Source organism: Bos grunniens, chromosome 16 (assembly GCF_055505025.1).
Source record: "Bos grunniens cultivar Pamir isolate PY7600 chromosome 16, Bosgru_T2T1.0, whole genome shotgun sequence".
Taxonomy (NCBI): Eukaryota; Metazoa; Chordata; class Mammalia; order Artiodactyla; family Bovidae; genus Bos; species Bos grunniens.
Genome location: NC_141180.1, coordinates 33,837,017 through 33,855,411, shown reverse-complemented (window position 1 = coordinate 33,855,411; position 18,395 = coordinate 33,837,017). Strand labels below are relative to the sequence as shown.

Genomic DNA, 18,395 nt, shown 5'->3' with positions numbered 1-18,395 from the left:
GGGCTGGGTGTGAGGGGCCCCAGCGGGCTTCTGCTTAAACAGCCCACTCTGTGCCCCTCTTCCTGACCCCCCGACAGAGTGGCAGGACGAGCTCTCAGACAACCAATCTGAATATTCCATTGGCTCTGAGGATGAGGACGAGGACTTTGAGGAAAGGCCGGAAGGGCAGAGTGAGTCAGGGCTGGTGACTCTGGGCTGGGGCCAGGCTGTGTGTCGGGGAGCTGATGATCAGGTTGGGGGTCCCGGGGGCATTGGAACCAGCATCTGTCCTTTGGAATAGGCCCCAAAGGGTCATGCTATCTGGGGCATGTTGGGGGGTGGGGTGGGTCAGGACATCTCAGGCCCCGCTGAGGGCTTGTGGTGGGGCTGCTCCCCCAGGTGGACGGCGACAATCCAGGAGGCAGCTGAAGAGCGACAGGGACAAGCCTCTGCCCCCTCTTCTTGCCCGAGTCGGCGGCAACATTGAGGTGGGGCCCGCCTGCACCCCCACTTTCCCACTTCTCTTTCCTGGAATTTATCTCATCTTTCAGAGCAAAGAGCTTACCCCTGCTGCCACCCTGGGGTGTGGAGGAGGGACGGGAGGGTTAGGGTTACACTGGGTCACATGCCAAGTGGAGGTGGGGGGCAGGGACAGACCCTTGGTCTGGGCTGTGCCCCTTTGGGTCCTGCCCCAGGTGGAGGCCCCCCCCCGTCTCCCCCTGCTTCCCCCCTGCTCCCCCGTCTCCTCCCCTCCCTGTGTCTTTCCCCTCAACTCTGAATTCCCTGCTCCCCCACCCTGCTGCCCGCCTTGCCCAGGTGCTAGGCTTCAATGCCCGCCAGCGGAAGGCCTTTTTGAACGCCATCATGCGCTGGGGCATGCCCCCCCAGGATGCCTTCAACTCCCACTGGCTGGTGCGGGACCTTCGTGGGAAGAGCGAGAAGGAGTTTAGGTAAAGGGGCCGAGGTGGTGGCCCAGGGTGTGGCCGCCCACCCGGAATGGGCAGGCTCCTCTGGACGGGCCAGCACAGTGGGCGGTGTTACTGCCAGGCTGGGGGCGGCCAGAGAACTCACTGCTGTCTGATGTCTGGTAGCTGAAGTCCAGGCCTGGGTAGGGTTCCTGTGTAGAGAACGTGACCGGTCACCTCTGCCAGGGCAGCTGGTGTTAACAGAAGCACAGAGGATCTGGGTTCTCCAGGGGAAGGGCTGTCCCAGGAAGGTCCCCTGCCCAGGGCCCCCTCTGTTCTTCCCTCGGGCTTGACCCAGCAGGCCTGGTTGGGAGGCAGGTGATGGATGACGATTCCGGCCAGGAGGTCCCCCGGGGTCCTGCCGGCCCCCCACTCCCTGAGCCCCAGTCCCCCCCCACCCCAGAGCCTATGTGTCCCTCTTCATGCGGCACCTGTGTGAGCCGGGGGCTGACGGCGCGGAGACCTTTGCGGACGGCGTGCCCCGTGAGGGCCTCTCCAGGCAGCACGTGCTCACGCGCATCGGGGTCATGTCACTAGTTAGGAAGAAGGTGGGTGAGTAGCCTTTACTGGGCTTTTCCTGGTGGTCGCCCATGGCCTGGGTGTGCCCCAGGGGGGGTCAGCGGGCAGAGAGCAAGCGCTTGGTTGTCCAGGGTCTGAGTCAGCTTAGAGGGATGGACCCATCTAAGGGTGGGGAAATGGGCGGTGGTTGGGAGGGGACTGGAGGCCAGGATGACACGTGGGGATGGGTGGGGGAAGGGCTTGGCATGGGGGTCTGCGGTCAGCCTTGGGTGGAGTCGGCAGCCACCCCAAGCCAGGGACACCCCCAGTCCTGCCGGCCACCCCGAGGCCCTCACATATGAGCTGTGACCACCTCCCTTCTGCCTCGCTCCCACCTGCCCAGGTTCAGGAGTTTGAGCACGTCAACGGGAAGTACAGCACCCCGGATCTGATCCCCGAGGGGCCCGAGGGCAAGAAGCCGGGCGAAGTCATCTCCTCGGATCCCAACACACCAGTGCCCGCCAGCCCTGCCCACCTCCTGCCTGGCCCTCTGGGCCTGCCAGGTCTGGACTCCAATGAGGAGGGGCGGGCACCCAGGTCATGGCAGGTGGCAAGGCACCAGGAGACCCCACGTCCTCCTTACATCCCACCTCCACAAAGCTTCTAGCTGAACAAGTATCACTACCCTAAGAGATTTTCTTTTTAATGACAGCTTTGAAATGTAGTTCACACACCACAATATTCAGTCTTTGCGTGCGTGCTAAGTCACTTCAGTCGTGTCTGATTGTTTGCGGCCCTATGAACTGTAACCTGCCAGGCTCCTCTGTCCATGGGATTCTTTAGGCAAGAATACTGGAGGTTGCCATTTCCTTCTCCAGGGGATCTTCCCAACCCAGGGATTGAACCTGCGTCTCTTATGTCTCCTGCATGGGCAGGCGGGTTCTTTATCACTAGCGCCACCTGGGAAGCCAAAAGCCTTTAAAAGTGTATTGCCAGTTGTTTCTAGCATATCCATAGGATTGTGCAGCCATTGCCTCTGATTCCAGGGTGTTTTCATTAACCCCCAAAGAAACACATGCTCGTTGGTAGTGACACTCGATTCCTTCTCCTCATGTCTGTCCCTGGCAACCACTGATCTTTCTGTCTCTGTGGGTTTGCCTATTGCGGACATTTCATGTAAATGAAGTGCACCGTGTGGCCTTTTGTGCCTAGCTTTCACTAGCATGTGATGTATTCCAGATTCATCCAGGTTTTAGGGTGTCAGCACTTCATTCCTTTTTGTAGCTGAATAATATTTGATTCCGTTGTTTGGATCCACCACATTTTGTATATCCATTCATCAGGTGATGGATTTTGGGTTGTTTCTACCTTTGGCTATTGTGAATAATGTGGTGAGTAACATTGCTTTGAACTTTTGTGTTCAATTGGAAATAGGTGTTTTCATTTCTCTTGGGTGTATAGGTAGGAATAGAATTGCTGGGTCACCTGGTATAACATTCTGAGGAACTGCCAAACTTTTTCACAGTGACTACACCATTTTACGTTCTACCAGCCGCATATGAGGTTCCAGTTTCTCCACCTCCTGGCCAGCACTTATCTAACTTTTTGCTTATAGCCATCTTAGTGAGTGTGAAGGGGGAGTCTCATTGTGGTGTTTTACTTACTTATTTTTGGCTGTGCTGGGTCGTCGTTGCTGCCTGGGCTCTTCTCTAGCTGCAACGTGCAGGCTTCTCACTCTAGTGGCTTCTCTTGTTGTGGAGCACGGCTTCTCGGGCTTCAGTGGTTGCGTCATGTGGACTCAGTAGTTGCGGTTCTCGGGCTCTAGAGCACAGGCTCAGTAGTTGTGGCACACAGGCTTAGCTGCTCTGAGGTATGTGGCATCTTCCCAGACCGGGGATCGACCCGTGTCTCCTGCATTGGCAGACAGATTCTTTACCACTGAGCCACCAGGGAAGCCTGATGGTTTTGATTTCCATCTCTGGTGGCTGAAGACATAGAGAATCTTTTCATGTGCTTCTGAGCTTTTTGTGCATCTTCTTTGGAGAAACATCATTTCACATCCTTTGCCCTTCCTTAATGGGTTATTTGTCTCTGAGTGTCTTTTTGGTGATCTGTGTGTTTATCTGGGTAAAACATCTTCTTCCCTGTTGTACCCCTCAGGCCTGGGGCATCCTGCCTGTCCCAGGTGACAGGTGCGGTCCCGAGAGGCTCAGCGCCTTTGAGGACATCCTGCTCCTGGGCACAGGTGCCCTCTGGAGGTGGACATGCCTAGTTTTCTCCCTGGCCATCTCCTGGAGGAGATGGAGAAGGCCCAGCCCTCCCCTGAGCAGCTTAGCCCATGAGCTCTGTTTTCTCATCTGTGATGTGAAGTTGGGTAGTGACCACCTCCCAGGGCTCCTCAGAGCATGTGGGCCACTGGCCCTTGGCAGTGACTCAGCATGGAAGAGGCAGGTGGCCAGCCAGCCAGCCTGAAAGCCAGGACCACAGCTGGGCCATGCTGGCTCCCAGTGGGGCCTCCACCCACCTCACCTACTGTTTCCAGATGAGAGGCCCCCACAGCCTGTAATTCTGTCCTATTGGCCCCTGGCTTTGACCTCACTGGGCCCAGGGTCCTCTAAGACTCTCCACATTGCTGGCCTGGCCCGGGCTCTTTGGCTTCCCTGGTTCACCTGTCCTTCTGCAGGTGCCTGGCCCAGGATCCTCTCTGACTCCCCATTTCCTGCCCTTCTCCCTTCTCCCACCCCAGCCCACCTGTCTCACCCTTCTCCCTTGTTCTTTCAGACAAAATGGAAGCCCCACTAGGCTACATGGATGAGAAGGAGGTGGGGGTGCAGAAGCCAAAGAAGCCCCCAGAAATCCAGGTAGAGAAGATGCCAGTGTCTGGGCCCCTGTGGGTGTGGGGTGGGGGCTGGGTCCAGGGACCTTCTCAGGTTTTGCCCTTGGCAGCTGTAAGCCAGGCCTCCCTCCTGGCTCCAAGTTTGAGCCCCCAGGACTGGAGCATAGTTGAGAGCAAGCACTGGGAACCAGAGAGTGGATTCTAAGCCCAGGGCCCCTTCCCTGGCTCCTATTGAGGTCCAGGCCCTGTAGCTCCCGAGTCTCTCCTTCCTAGGCCCTGCCAACTGCCCTGGACAGAGTGGAGGGAGAGGACAAGCAGGAGAGCTCAGATGGCAAGGAGAGGGCCCGAGAGGAGCGACTGGAGGAGATGGAGAAGGCCCAGCCCTCCCCGGAGCAGCTGCTGAAAGGTGCGGGCTTCCACCCTGATGGAGTGTCAGGCCTGTCTCTCCCTGGCTGGGTGGGGGACCATGCATTCCTGTGTCCTAGTGCCGTAGGGCCCAGGATGAGGCGAGAGCCAGAGGCTCAGCTCTCTGAGCTCAGTTCTTTGCATGTGGGCTTTTCCTACTGTACACGTTGGAGGTTATTGGGCTACATCTTATTAGTGACTAAAAAAAAAAAAACACTATTTATTTGGCTACACCAGGTCTTAGTTGCAGCTTGTGGGATCTTTAGTTGAGGCATGCGAGCTCTAAGTTTTGGTATGTAGGATCTGTTCCCTGACCAGCGATTGAACCTAGGGCCCCTGCATTGGGAGCGTGGAATCTTAGCCACTGGATCTCCAGGGAAATCCCTGTTAGTGAGTTCTGAATCAATCACATTGTGGTCTGAACACATGAGTCTGTATGATATTGAAACCTTTTCTTGCTTCATGTGGTCAGATTTTGTAAATGCTCATGTGTGCTTGAAAAGAATATCTGTTCTTTTATTGCTGGATGTAAGGTTCTAAATATGTGCACTAGATCAGGGGTCCCCAAACTCCAGGATCTAATGCCTTATGATCTGAGATGGAGCCTATATGATAATAATAGAAATAAAGTGAACAGTAAATGTTATGCTCTTGAATCATCCCCCGGGTCCATGGAAAAACTTGCTTCCATGAAACTGGTCCCTGGTGCCAAAAAGACTGGGGACCGCTGCATTAGATCGTTGCATTGTTCAGATTTTTTATATCCTTACTCATTTTTGGTTTGATCAGTCAAGTCTGAGAGGCTTATGTTAAAATCTCTGTGATTGTGGGTCAGTCTCTGTTCTCCCAAGGCCAGATTTGGCTTTAGTTTGGAATTGGGTTGTTAGGTGCATATTGGTTCAGGTTTTTTCTGATTTTCTGGTGAAGTGTTTATTTATTATGTAATAACCTTCTTATTCCTCCTGATTCTTTTTGCTTTAAGGTTTATTTAGGCTTAAATGGATTGAGCTTACTTTTGGGCTTTTCTGGTGGCTTAGATAGTAAAGAGTCTGTCTGCCATGCGGGAGACCCAGGTTTGATCCCTGGGTCGGGAAAGATGCCCTGGAGAAGGGAATGGCTACCCACTCCAGTATTCTTGCCTGGAGAATCCCATGGACAGAGGAGCCTGGCGGGCTACTGTCTACAGGGTTGCAAAGAGTCGGACATGACTGAGCAACTAACGCTTTCGTTTTCTTTCACTGAGCATAGTGCTTTCAAGGTTCATCTGTGTTGTAGCATGTATTGGAACTTCATTACTTTTTGTTGAGTATATTCTACCCTGTGGATACACATTTGTTTTTCCATTCATCAGTTGATGGGTTTTGGGGTTATTTCTGCTTTTTGGCTATTATGAATAATGCTGCTGTGAACATCCATGTATAGGTATTTGTGTGGATAGGCTTCAGTTCTCCTGGGTATATACCTAGGAGTGAAATTGATGGATCGCTTGGTAACTCTCATATTTGGGGGACCTACCAGATTGCTTGCTGCAGTGGCTACACCACTTTACATTCCCACCCACAGTGCATAGGGTTCATTTCTCCATATCTTTGTCAACTGCTGCTGCTGCTGCTAAGTCGCTTCAGTCGTGTCCGACTCTGTGCGACCCCATAGACGGCAGCCCACCAGGCTTGCCCATCCCTGGGATTCTCCAGGCAAGAACACTGGAGTGGGTTGCCATTTCCTTCTCCAATGCATGAAAGTGAAAAGTGAAAGTGAAGTCGCTCAGTCGTGTCCGACTCTTAGAGACCCTATGGACTATAGCCCACCAGGCTCCTCCGTCCATGGGATTTTCCAGGCAAGAGTACTGGAGTGGGGTGCCATTGCCTTCTCCGATCTTTGTTGACACTTGTTATTATCTCTCTTTTGGATTTTAGCCATCCTGGTGGGTGAAACGTCATAGCTCAAGTGGTTTTGATTTGCATTTCCCTTGTGTGTAAAGATGTTGAGTATCTTTTCAAATGTCATTGGCCATTTTTATATCTTTGTTAGAGAAATGTCTTTTCAGATCCTTTGTCCATTTTTCAATTGGGTTATTTATCTTTTTGTTATTGAGTTATAAGGGTTCTTTATAATACATGTTCCATATCAGATACATGATTTGCAGGTATTTTCTTACATTTCTTAAGTTTTATTTGTATAATTGAGTTTTAGGTTTACCTTTTGTAAATAATATATGGTGGGACTTATTTTAAATCTAATCACAGAATCTCTATGTTTTAGTCAGCAATTTACTCTCTTTACATTTATTGTAATAGCTAGGTATCTGGATGAATTTCTGTTCTTATTTTGTGCTTTATATCACCCTGGCCTTTTCTTTTTTTTTTTCTCCTAGCATCTTTTGGATTGATCAGAATTTCTTTCTATTTCCCCCTTTCATCTCAACTCCTTTGGAAAGTTTGCAGTCAATTCTATTTTGTATTCTTAAATTTTTAACATGTTGCCTCCTGAATATTATAAGGACTATAGGCAACTTTATCTCCCACGTGCTGTTACTTATTTCTAAACTATAATCCTTATTTAGATTTTCCCACCCTCTTAACAATTTTGTGTTTTCTAGTATGTTCACTGTTGCTTTGTTCAATGTCCTTCTTCCCAAAATATACCCTTCAATGGTGCTTTCAACACATTTCTGTGGATGGCAAATTCTCTCATTGTATGTTATTTTTCCTTTATATCTTATCGTATTTTTCTTGAATAATAATTAGCAAAATTCAAGGTGGGTTAGGAGTTTTCCCTCAGCATTTTGAAGACGTGATTTCTTTTGTACTCTGACTTCCACTGTGCTGAGAAGGCTGCTCTCAGGGTAATTGCTGCTCCTTTGTAAGAAACTTGCCTTTCCTATCTTTCTTAACATGGTAAGACCATTTTTAAGACTTTCTCTTAGTCTTTGGTCTTGTATGGTTTTACTACAATGAAATTTTTATTTATCCTGCTTGTGACTGACTGTGATTCTTAAAGTTGAGTATTGTGTCTTCTATTGATTATGGGCAAATTCTCAGTCATTCCCTCCTTGAATGTTATCTTTCCTCCCATTAAGTTTATTTTCTTCTGGAATTCCTTTTACTCATTTATTCATTCATTATCCAACAAATATGTTTTGAACACCCACTGTGTGTTGGGAGCTGTCCCAGGCACTGGGGACACAGACAGTGAACCAAAGCCAAAGCCTTCGCATAGAATTTGTATTGTACTGGGGGACCTAGCTGATCAGCAATAGACACAAGTAGATCTTGTTTAACAAAAGGCTCCAAATTCAACAAAGAAATGAAAGCAGGTACAAGATTTGTTTCTCTGCAAGGTTTTTTGAATCACCCTCAGATCTAGCTTCAGTTTTTACTTTCTTCATACAGCTGTTTTTAACCTATTTGTACTATTTTCTATGGTTGCACAGTGAATTATTACACATTTAGCAGGATGAAATGACACCCATGTGTTAGCTCATGGTTGCATGGGTCAGAAGTCTGTGGTGGTATGACTGGATTCTCTGCCAAGGGACTTGCAAGATTGAAGTCAAGGCATTGACTGCACTGAATTCTCATCTGGAGGCCTGGGGGAAAATCTACTTCCGTGGTCATTCTTGTTGGCTAACTTCAGCTCCTTGGGGTTGGAGGACCGAATCCCTCTTCCCTTGCTGGCTCTCAGCGGGGGCCCGTTCTTGGCATCTAGAAACTGCCTACGTTTCTTGCCGTGGGGCTCATTCCGTCTTCAAGCCAACAGTGGTACACCAGTCCCCACCATGCTTCATATCTCTGATGTCCTTTTCTGTGACCATTCAGAGAAAACCCTGCTTTTAAGGGGCTGGTGTGATGAGGTCATGCCCACCTGGATCAGATCGGATCAGATCAGATCAGTCGCTCAGTTGTGTCCGACTCTTTGTGACCCCATGAATCGCATCAAGCCAGGCCTCCCGGTCCATCACCAACTCCCAGAGTTCACTCAGACTCACGTCTGTCGAGTCAGTGATGCCATCCAGCCATCTCATCCTCTGTCATCCCCTTCTCCTCCTGCCCTCAGTCCCTCCCAGCATCAGAGTCTTTTCCAATGAGTCAACTCTTCGCATGAGGTGGCCAAAGTACTGGAGTTTCAGCTTTAGCATCATTCCTTCCAAAGAAATCCCAGGGCTGATCTCCTTGAGAATGGACTGGTTGGATCTCCTTGCAGTCCAAGGGACTCTCAAGAGTCTTCTCCAACACCACAGTTCAAAAGCATCAATTCTTTGGCGCTCAGCCTTCTTCACAGTCCAACTCTCACATCCATACATGACCACAGGAAAAACCATAGCCTTGACTAGACGGACCTTTGTTGGCAAAGTAATGTCTCTGCTTTTGAATATGCTATCTAGGTTGGTCATAACTGTCCTTCCAAGGAGTAAGCGCCTTTTAATTTCATGGCTGCAGTCACCATCTGTAGCGATTTTGGAGCCCAGAAAAATAAAGTCTGACACTGTTTCCCCATCTATTTCCCATGAAGTGATGGGACTGGATGCCATGATCTTCGTTTTCTGAATGTTGAGCTTTAAGCCAACTTTTTCACTCTCCACTTTCACCTTCATCAAGAGGCTTTTTAGTTCCTCTTCACTTTCTGCCATAAGGGTGGTGTCATCTGCGTATCTGAGGTTATTGATATTTCTCCCAGAAATCTTGATTCCAGCTTGTGTTATAATCTCTGTCTTTTAAGGTCACCTGTGCCTTGTCACATGACTTGCTCAGGAGAGTAGAATCCATCAGATTCACAGTTCCAAGGATTATATACAAGGCTTGTACTCCAGGGGCAGGAAGTGTGGGGGGACACCTTAAAAATATGCAGTAAAACGTCTAACATATTAGCAATTGTGTATTTCATTTCTAGAGTTTTTAATCTAGCTTTTTCTGCTTCCTTTTTTTTGGACTTGTCTTTTCCTATGTATTCTCTTCCTTCTGTGTCTGGCTGATGGATATTGTTTTCTTTTTTAACAATTCTTACTTATTTAATTTATTTCTTTTTTGGTTGCACTGGGTCTTCACTGCTGCACACGGGCTTTCTCTAGTTGTAGCAAGCGGGGGGTTCTCTTCATTGTGGTGGGTGGGTTTCCCATTGCAGTGGCTTCCCTTGCTGCAGAGTACAGGCTCTAGGGCTCGAAGGCTCTAGTGGTTGTGGCTTGTGGGCTCTAGAACGGGCTCAGTAGTTGTGGCCCGTGGGCTTTAGTTGTTCTACAGCGTGTGGATTCTTCCCAGACCAGGGATCGAACCTGTGTCTCCTGCATTGCCAGGTGGATTCTTATCCACTGTACCACAGGGAAGTCTGGGTATTGTTTTCTGAGTTTCATTGGGGTGCATCTTCATCAGGAATTGTTTTATCCTTGAGAACCCATGTCACTTGGGTAGCAGGAATGTCCCCCTTTCTGTTTCCAGAACTCCGGGGCCTCGTGGTCTGACTGGTGGCCTGGCTAGTCTAGGGCCAGTGTTATGGCACAATGCAGATTCTACAGCCTGCACACCTGTGTGTTGGGTTTGGCTCCTCACTGGAGATTTTCTGACCCTGGACTCCACATGGGAGCCAGGCCTCCACAACTTGGCCATGAGCTGGTGGATGACACTTTTCTTCCTTTGCAAAGGCCTAGTGGTTGAAGAGTGTTAGTTTTTGTATTTAATTCCAGTTCTCTGCATCTTTGGGGCCTCGCCCTTCCTGTTCAGTGTAGAGACACAGCTGGAGTCCCCCAGGCCTCTTTCTGGTGTCCACTCACCCCCAATGCAGGACCCCAGTGCATGCTTCTTGAGCTTTTAGTTTCCCTTCGTTTATAGAAAGTGAAAGTGTTAGTTGCTCAGTTGTGTCTGACTCTCTGCAACCTTATAGACTGTAGCCTGCCAGGCTCCTCTGTCCATGGAATTCTCTAGGCAAGAATACTGGAGTGGGTTGCCCTTTCCTCCTCCAGGGGATCTTTCCAACCCAGGGATTGAACCTGGGTCTCCTGCATCGCAGGTGGATTCTTTACCTTCTGAGCCACCCAGGAAGTTCTGTCTTCATTTATGGCACATGATAATTTCCTTTAGTTTTATGAGCACACCTATGTTTTTTTGTTTTTTTGTTTTTTTTTAATGTGATAGGTTTTGCCTGACATTTCTGGGTGTCTGTAAGAGGTGTTTTGTGTTGATGAAGGCCTGACATGTTGCCAGAACTTTGAGTCCTCTGGTTGTCACTACAGTAGAGAGGGTCTGGGGACTGTGCCTTGAGAGAAGTTTGGGAGAGACCGCTGCTGAGATGGGTGGGTGGAATGAGGCCCCGTCCCCACCTGCCTCCCCAGTGGATCCTCCCAGATGCTACCTGTTGGACTCCTGAGTAAGATGCTAGAGTGGATTCCGTGAGTGGCTATAATACTATTGGGAAGCCACCAGCCCAGAGTCCCTGCTGCCCTCTGGACCCCTCCCCCTCTCTGAACACCTTTTATCTTGCAGAAGAAGTGCTTCCTGAGAAGGAGAAGGTTCTGGACAAGCTGGAACTGAGCTTGATTCACAGCAGAGGCGACAGCAGTGACTTCAGGCCAGGTCTGGGGCTCTGGACTTTGCTCTGTCCCATGTCCTCCTTGGTCTCTTGAAGGAGCCATGAGGAGCCTTCTGAGCCTCCCCTTGGCCCCAGGCCCTGATTAGAGCTGCTGCATGGGAGCCTGGACTTGCCAGCCCTTGGAGGACAGACCTTCTACCTCCTATCTCCTAACCCCTCCTGTGGCCCTGGCCACCACTACGAGGAAGGAGAGCTGGTCACAGAGTTTGGCCTGGAGCTTTGGGGTTCAGCTGGCAGCCTGTGTCCTTCTAAGTGTTGGAATGTTCTGGAACAGTTGCCCCCAGATCAGAGCCCCGAGGCAGCATTGCCACCCTTCAACATAAGCTACATTTTCACAGTCCCCCCCCGCCCCGCCCCATTTTCCCAGGTGGTCCTGACTTGGTGGTAGAGGGGCATCCAGGCCCAGAGCAGCCCTCCCTGCTCAGGACAGAGAGAGGGTCCTGCTGATTAAAACCCTTGGGGGCAGTGAGTCCCTTGTGGGTGGGGAGGTATGTTTCCCGCTTGCCTCGGGGTCCCCAGTGCTTGGTGGAGCAAGCCCTCCCCCCGGGCACTGTCTTTGGGGTAGACGAGTGAGCATGGGTCTGTCCTCCCCCAGATGACACCAAAGCTGAGGAGAAGGAGCCTGTTGAGACCCAGCAAAATGGTGACAAAGAGGAAGATGAAGAGGGGAAGAAAGAGGACAAGATCGGGAAATTCAAGTTTATGTTCAACATTGCAGACGGGGGATTCACAGGTATCGAGGGTGAGGCCATGGTGAGAGAGCTGCAGGCTTCCTGACCGTGGGTCCCAGGAATCTGGGCGGATGGTTGTTTGATACTAATGTGTGAATGGTTGACAAAATCCACGGTATAACCTTTCCCAGTGGCACTGGAACACTAAAGTGCTCGGGGTAGGGGTGGTGAGGGAGAGGCTTACCTGGGCCCACCCCTATGTGGGACGGGGGCACCTCATCCTGCTTCCCTCGGCTGGCTTCCCAGAGCTGCACACACTGTGGCAGAACGAGGAGCGTGCGGCTGTGTCCTCGGGGAAAATCTACGACATCTGGCACCGGCGCCACGACTACTGGCTACTGGCGGGCATCGTCACGTATCCTTGGCCACGCCAGCGGGGCAGGGCTCCGGTCTGTCCCTCTGTGGGCCTCAGGGAAGGGTGTGGGGCTAGTGGGGGGCGGAGTCTGGGCTGGTGCTCCTGACCAGGTACCAAGGACCCTTTCCTGGTGGTGGTGATGACGACACTGACTGTGATCATAAAGGTAGCTTGTCCCTTTATACTCAGTACTCACTCCATCTTCACAGCAGCCTTCCCAAAGGGTTGCTACTATGATCCCCATTATATGGAGGAGGCAATGGGTGCTCAGAGAGGCCAAGTGACTTGCTCAGGGACACACAGCCCTTCCATTTGACTCTACAATGAATGCTCCTAATTCCAGACCTCACCTCATCTCAGTGATGACACCTGAAGGGTGCTTCACCATTTAGGAGGGCTTTTATTCATTTGTTCATTCTTCAATTCCATCTTTACTGATGATCTACCATGTGGCAAGCATGGAGTATGCAGCCATGAATGAAACAGCCCCAAATCTCTGTCTAGCCGGAGCTCATATCCAACTAGGGGTAGATGGTGAAAAATATAAATTAGCAAAATGTGGGGCTCAGTGAACATGAAAAGGTGGGGGTGAGGCAAACGGAGCTTTGGGGATGTGGGTTGTGTTTAATGTGGGAAGGTCAGAGAAGGTGATATTTGAGTGCAGACCTTCCAGAGACAAGGAGAGGGACACACTACCTGGGGAGAGCCCCCCAGCAAAGCCGGCCTTGATGACAGTCTCGAGTGAGACTAGTCATTATAATGAGAGGTGGAAAGTTGTAGGTCAGGAGTCAGCAGATCTTTCCTGGGAGGGACCCGGGAGTGGACATTTCGAGCTTCACAGAGGACGCCTCCACTCTGTCAAGGTAGCAAAAGTAACCACAGTACGTAAACCAACAAGCATGGCCATGTTCCAATAAAACTTTATTTACAAAACCAGGCTGTGGGCTGGATTTGGCCTGCAGGCCACAGTTTGCTGAGGTTACATTGCTTGGAGCTGGAACTTTCCTGGTGGTTCAGTGGCTTAAGATTCTGTGCTCCCAGTTCAGGGGATGGGGGTTCAATCCCTGGTCAGGGAACCAGATCCCACATGCTGCAACCAAGACCAAGTGCAGCTAAATAAATAACACACACAGAGTTAAAAAACAACAAAAAAAAGATGCTTGGAGCCAGCTTGCCTGGGTTCAGATCCCGACTCGGCCCCTCTCTAACTGTGGGCCCTTGGCAAGAAAACATCGTGGTGTTTCTTTGTTCCCTCTGGCTGCAGGGGAGGCCCCTTCCTTGCCTGTCCCTAGCTCCTTGGTGCTCCTTGGCTCACAGCTGCATCATTCATCTCTGCCTCTGTTGTCACAGGGCCTTCTTCCCTGGGTATCTCTTTGTCTGTGTCCAAATTTCCTCCTCTTATGAGGACCTCAGTCACTGGATTGGTGCCCACTCCACCCCAGGATGACCCTTTCTTAATTTAATTAATTGATTTTTTTAAATTAATTGATTTGATTAATCTGCAAGTGCCCTATTTCCAGCTAGGGTCACAGCACAGGTGCTGGGGGTTAGAACTCGGCTGCCTCCACCATCTGGATTTGGGGGATGAAGAAGTTTATCCGGTGAAGCCTCAGGCACTGCCTGGGCCCCTGGGGGCCCCTGTCGGTGTCCGCTGATTGTCAGGTCACTGTCACCCACACAGTCCTCTTGCAGCCAAGGTTAATGCCTGTCTGGAAAGCGTAGAGCCAAGACGCCAGACCCTAGGCTGGTTCCCCCTCACTCCCTCCCTCCACCCCATGGCCAGGTTTGCCCTTAACGGCCCCCCACCTAGGCATGGCTATGCCCGCTGGCAGGACATCCAGAACGACCCGAGATACATGATCCTCAACGAGCCCTTCAAGTCTGAGATCCACAAGGGCAACTACTTGGAGATGAAGAACAAGTTCCTGGCCCGCAGGTTCAAGGTCAGTCCTTGGCAGGGGCCAGAGGTTGAGGGTTAGGGGGCTGCAAGAGGGTGGGTTATGGGAGGGCCTGGGGCAAAGAAATGAGCAAGCATTTCTTATACCCCGCCCGTATATCCGGGTGTGGGCCAGACTGTCCATGAAAGGGAATCGTTGAGTCAACCAACAGGTGCTGGCTCCTTGCTCTAAAGCCAGACCCCGCTGGGCAAGCGTCCCTGCTCTGGGTAATGGGTGCAGAGGATCCAGCTTGGGGAGGGCTCTGAGGGGTGGCCAAGAGAGTGGACAACAACTTGGTGGGGAGGGGCTGTCTTCCTTCCTTCCTTTCTTTCAGAGCCCTGGCCGGTGGGAGTGGGTGCTGGGGGGGAGGCAACCAGGCCAGCAGCACTCAGTCCCTCCCCTCACCCTGACCCCCTCTCACCCCACTCCCACCAGCTGCTGGAGCAGGCGCTGGTCATTGAGGAACAGCTCCGGAGGGCCGCATACCTCAACATGACCCAGGACCCCAACCATCCTGCCATGGCCCTCAACGCCCGCCTGGCCGAGGTGGAGTGCCTTGCCGAGAGCCACCAGCACCTGTCCAAGGAGTCCCTCGCCGGGAACAAGCCTGCCAATGCTGTGCTGCACAAGGGTGAGTGAGCCCGTCCCCTGGAGATGGGCCCGCACCTTGCGGCGCCCAGTGGCTCCTTGGCAGTAGGTGGGGCCGTGGGGCAGGGGGTAAGACATCAGCCCCCAGGGCACCGCCTCCAAGCCAGATGGGATAGACTGTCACCCAGCCTCTGCTCTTACGTGTGGCAAAAGTGAGGCCCTTGCTTTTCTGGCCTTTTTCTGAAGGTCAGTGCCATGTAGGCCCTGGGTGGGGGGGTAGGTGATATAGCATAATATTAAGTTGTACAGGCTTGTTTATTGGGCCCAGACAGTATGCTTTATTTCTATTTTTTAACTTCTTTTAGTGAAAGAGATAAGGACCCTTTAAAAGTTTTTAGTTTTTATTGACTTATAATTGATTTATACTGTTGTGTTACTTTCTGCTGTACAGCAAAGTGAATCAGTTATACATATAGATCCGACTCATTGGAGAAAACCCTGGTGCTGGGAAAGATTGAGGGCAGGAGGTGACGGGGATGGCAGAGGATGAGATGATTAGATGGCATCACCAACTCAATGAACATGAGTCTGAGCAAACTCGGAGATAGTGAAGGACAGGGGATCCTGAGCATGCTGTAGTCCACGAGGTCACAAAGAGTCAGATACAATTGAATGACTGAACAACTCTATTTAGATTCTTTTCCTATATAGGTCGTTACAGACTATTGAGCAGAGTTCACTGTGCGGTATAGTAGGTCCTTATTGGTTATCTATTTTATTTTATTTTTTGAATATTTATTTGGCCGTGTCAGGTCTCAGTTGCGGCATGTGGGATCTTTGTTATGGACTCTAGTTGTGGTGTGTGGGCTCAGAGTTGTGGTGGGAAAGCTTAGTTGCTCTTTGGCATGTGGGATCTTAGCTACCCGATCAAGGATTGAACCCACATCCCTTGCCTTGCAAGGTGGATTCTTAACCACTGGACCACCAGGGAAATCCTTATTTTTTATATAGTACCGATATATGTCAATCCCAGTCTCCCAATTTATGTCAGTATCTTTAAACACATTGTTCCTTTACTCTGTAATATTTTTAAGTGGTGAGGTTTCTTATCTCATTTTAAAGTTGGGGACATTGATGCTTAGGGAGGTGAAGTAATTGCCCAAGGTCTCCTGGGATTCAGACCTTTGACCCTCGTCGTCCTAATCCCGAGAAAGTGCCCAGGCTGGTTAGGGGAGGGTGAGCCAAGCTCACCCCGAGGGCCCTGGACTCTGTGGCCCTGGCTGTTTGGGAGAAGTTTCTCGAGGCCGCTCTGCTCCTGGGCTTGGCCAGGGCTGCAGACCTCCCTGGTCGCCAGGAGGCTGGCCGAGGGCCCGGAGGGAAGCCTAGTGTTGGGTCAGAGCTCCGGGCTCTCATCTTTGCAGCCCTCGGGGCCCCGGGAGAAGCTGTTTGGAAAACGGGACTCTGGTCCAGCGGGCAGGTCTCTGATGTGTTTGCTGGGAGGGCTGAGTGGGGGGCGCCCCCTGGCGTCCGCTGCGCGGCGTGCAAGTCACACGGTAACACAGCCTTGTTAATAAGCACCGGCCTGGGCATCCGCGTCCCAGCTCCTCCCCCTCCCTGTCTCCCTCCCCAGTCCTGAACCAGCTGGAGGAGCTGCTGAGCGACATGAAGGCGGACGTGACGCGCCTCCCCTCCATGCTGTCCCGCATTCCCCCGGTGGCCGCCCGCCTCCAGATGTCGGAGCGCAGCATCCTGAGCCGCCTGACCAACCGAGCCGGCGACCCCACCATCCAGCAGGTCAGGCTCGGCGCGCGCCCTGGGCCCCAGCCCCCCACGCACGCACGTCCTGGGCGCCCTGGGGCGGAACTCGGGCCGGTGTGGGACTTGGACCTTTAAACCTGAGTCCTTGCCTCCAGGGCGCTTTCGGCTCCTCCCAGATGTACAACAACAACTTTGGGCCCAACTTCCGGGGCCCTGGACCGGGAGGGATTGTCAACTACAACCAGATGCCCCTGGGGCCCTATGTGACCGGTAGGTGCCCGTCTGCTCCCTGGCGGCATGTGCAGGGGCGCCCGCGGGCCCCGCCCGCGTCCGCCGCCCCAGCGAGCCGAGCTTCCCTCTCTCTGCACAGATATCTAGCCGGCCCCGAGACCTCGCTCTGGTGCAGCGCTCCTTTCCAGCGGAGGTGAGGCCTCTCCAGGGACTCCGCCGTCCCTCTCCCCTCCATGGCTGCACCAGTCAGTCCCCACTCCCTGTGCTTATCCACAGCCCTGAGTCTGGGGTCCTCTGCTGCCTCTTGGGGCTTAGGGGGTCTTGCCCTTCCCTGCTGGGGACCATCTTGGGGCCGGTGTGTCTTCCCAGGCTTCCAGACACTCCCCTGGGAGGCTGGGAGGTGGGACATGGGCAGGTACATGTGGGGATCTCCGTTGCGTACACGGGTGTGTCTGTGTGCACATATGCAGGATGCGTGCGTGTCCGTGGTAGTGAGTTGGGGACCATTGCCCCCAGCCTGGAACCCTTTTCTGCCTGCACTTTCCTGCTGGGTGGTGGGCGCCCTGGGACATCACCCCCCCTCCCCTGGCCACCCCACCTTGTGCCCAGGACCAGGAGGGTGGCTCAGGGTGTGTGTGGGTCAGTGTCACTGTCTGGGAGATGGTTTTATTTGTGAGAAGCCACCAGTCCACTCTGGCCTCTTCCACCTGGCCGGCAGCCCCTGCTAAGCTGTCTGTCCTGGTAGAACCACTGCTTCAGGGTAGAGGCCCTGGGGTGGGGGTGGTTTCCAAATGGGCCCTCCCTGGGGTCCCCGCTTCCTATACTCCAGGTGTGGGAGGTCTGGGCTAGGAGCCCCTCTGGTTGCAGTTGGCTGTGACAGGTGGCAGTGGTGGCTCCAGGGTGTTGGGTGAACCCCCAGTGGGGATGTGAGCACCCAGCTCTGTGACCCATGACCCACCTCTTGCAGCCACGCCTGCCGGGCCCCCTGCCTGATCCCCACAGGAGAGAAAAGCTGCCGCCTTTCTAGAGCCAGGCCACCTGAGGACAGAAGGGGAAACTGAGTCATGCCATCACTGGGGACAAGACCCAGCCAGAAGTGCCACCTGCTCTTAATCCCAGTGTCTCCCACACCACCTTGGCTGGCTCTGCCAGGACGACTTCCTAGAAGAGATTTCGTTTCTTTGTACATCTTTTTGCACTTTCCTATTGAAGACTTGAACAAATTTGTCTTGATAAAAGTTGAGTGACGTGTGGAGGAGTCTGACATGCAGCACTTAGGCCTCTCTCTGTGGAAGGGCTCCGGACCTGAGGGAAGCTCCCGGGAGCCCAGCCGCCGCCCTGGACTTGGACTGGTTGAGGAGGACGTGGCGCCCGCCCTGGACGGGCTCTGTGTGCCCCTCTCCCCCGTCCCGTCTGCACCGTGTGACTGCCTGTACTCTGACCCTGGCCCAGTGGGGCCCCCCAGTGCCAGGTGGGTCAGAACTGGGGAGCCGCCCGGCCTGCAGGTAGAGACCTGGCTGGCGTCCAGGCCAG

General features: G+C 52.4%; 1 protein-coding gene across 4 annotated transcripts in view; it reads left to right on the top strand.

The window, feature by feature from the left end:
* CHD5 (chromodomain helicase DNA binding protein 5) overlaps window positions 1-18,126 on the top strand; it is a 68,996-nt gene extending 50,870 nt beyond the window's left edge. For 2 of the 4 annotated variants that reach the window (XM_086344152.1, XM_086344148.1), the window contains exons 27-42: window positions 78-170; window positions 379-467; window positions 796-929; window positions 1,348-1,492; window positions 1,846-2,005; window positions 4,224-4,303; window positions 4,552-4,684; window positions 11,157-11,246; window positions 11,858-11,995; window positions 12,240-12,348; window positions 14,159-14,291; window positions 14,721-14,916; window positions 16,504-16,667; window positions 16,787-16,901; window positions 17,002-17,055; window positions 17,830-18,126. In XM_086344152.1, coding sequence (XP_086200278.1) covers window positions 78-170; window positions 379-467; window positions 796-929; window positions 1,348-1,492; window positions 1,846-2,005; window positions 4,224-4,303; window positions 4,552-4,684; window positions 11,157-11,246; window positions 11,858-11,995; window positions 12,240-12,348; window positions 14,159-14,291; window positions 14,721-14,916; window positions 16,504-16,667; window positions 16,787-16,901; window positions 17,002-17,009 — 1,787 coding nt within the window. In that variant the 3' untranslated portion in view covers window positions 17,010-17,055; window positions 17,830-18,126. The remainder of the gene's footprint in view (window positions 1-77; window positions 171-378; window positions 468-795; window positions 930-1,347; window positions 1,493-1,845; window positions 2,006-4,223; window positions 4,304-4,551; window positions 4,685-11,156; window positions 11,247-11,857; window positions 11,996-12,239; window positions 12,349-14,158; window positions 14,292-14,720; window positions 14,917-16,503; window positions 16,668-16,786; window positions 16,902-17,001; window positions 17,056-17,829) is intronic. The other 2 variants (XM_086344153.1, XM_086344151.1) reach the window with 1 other exon arrangement.
* Window positions 18,127-18,395: the final 269 nt, after the last annotated feature.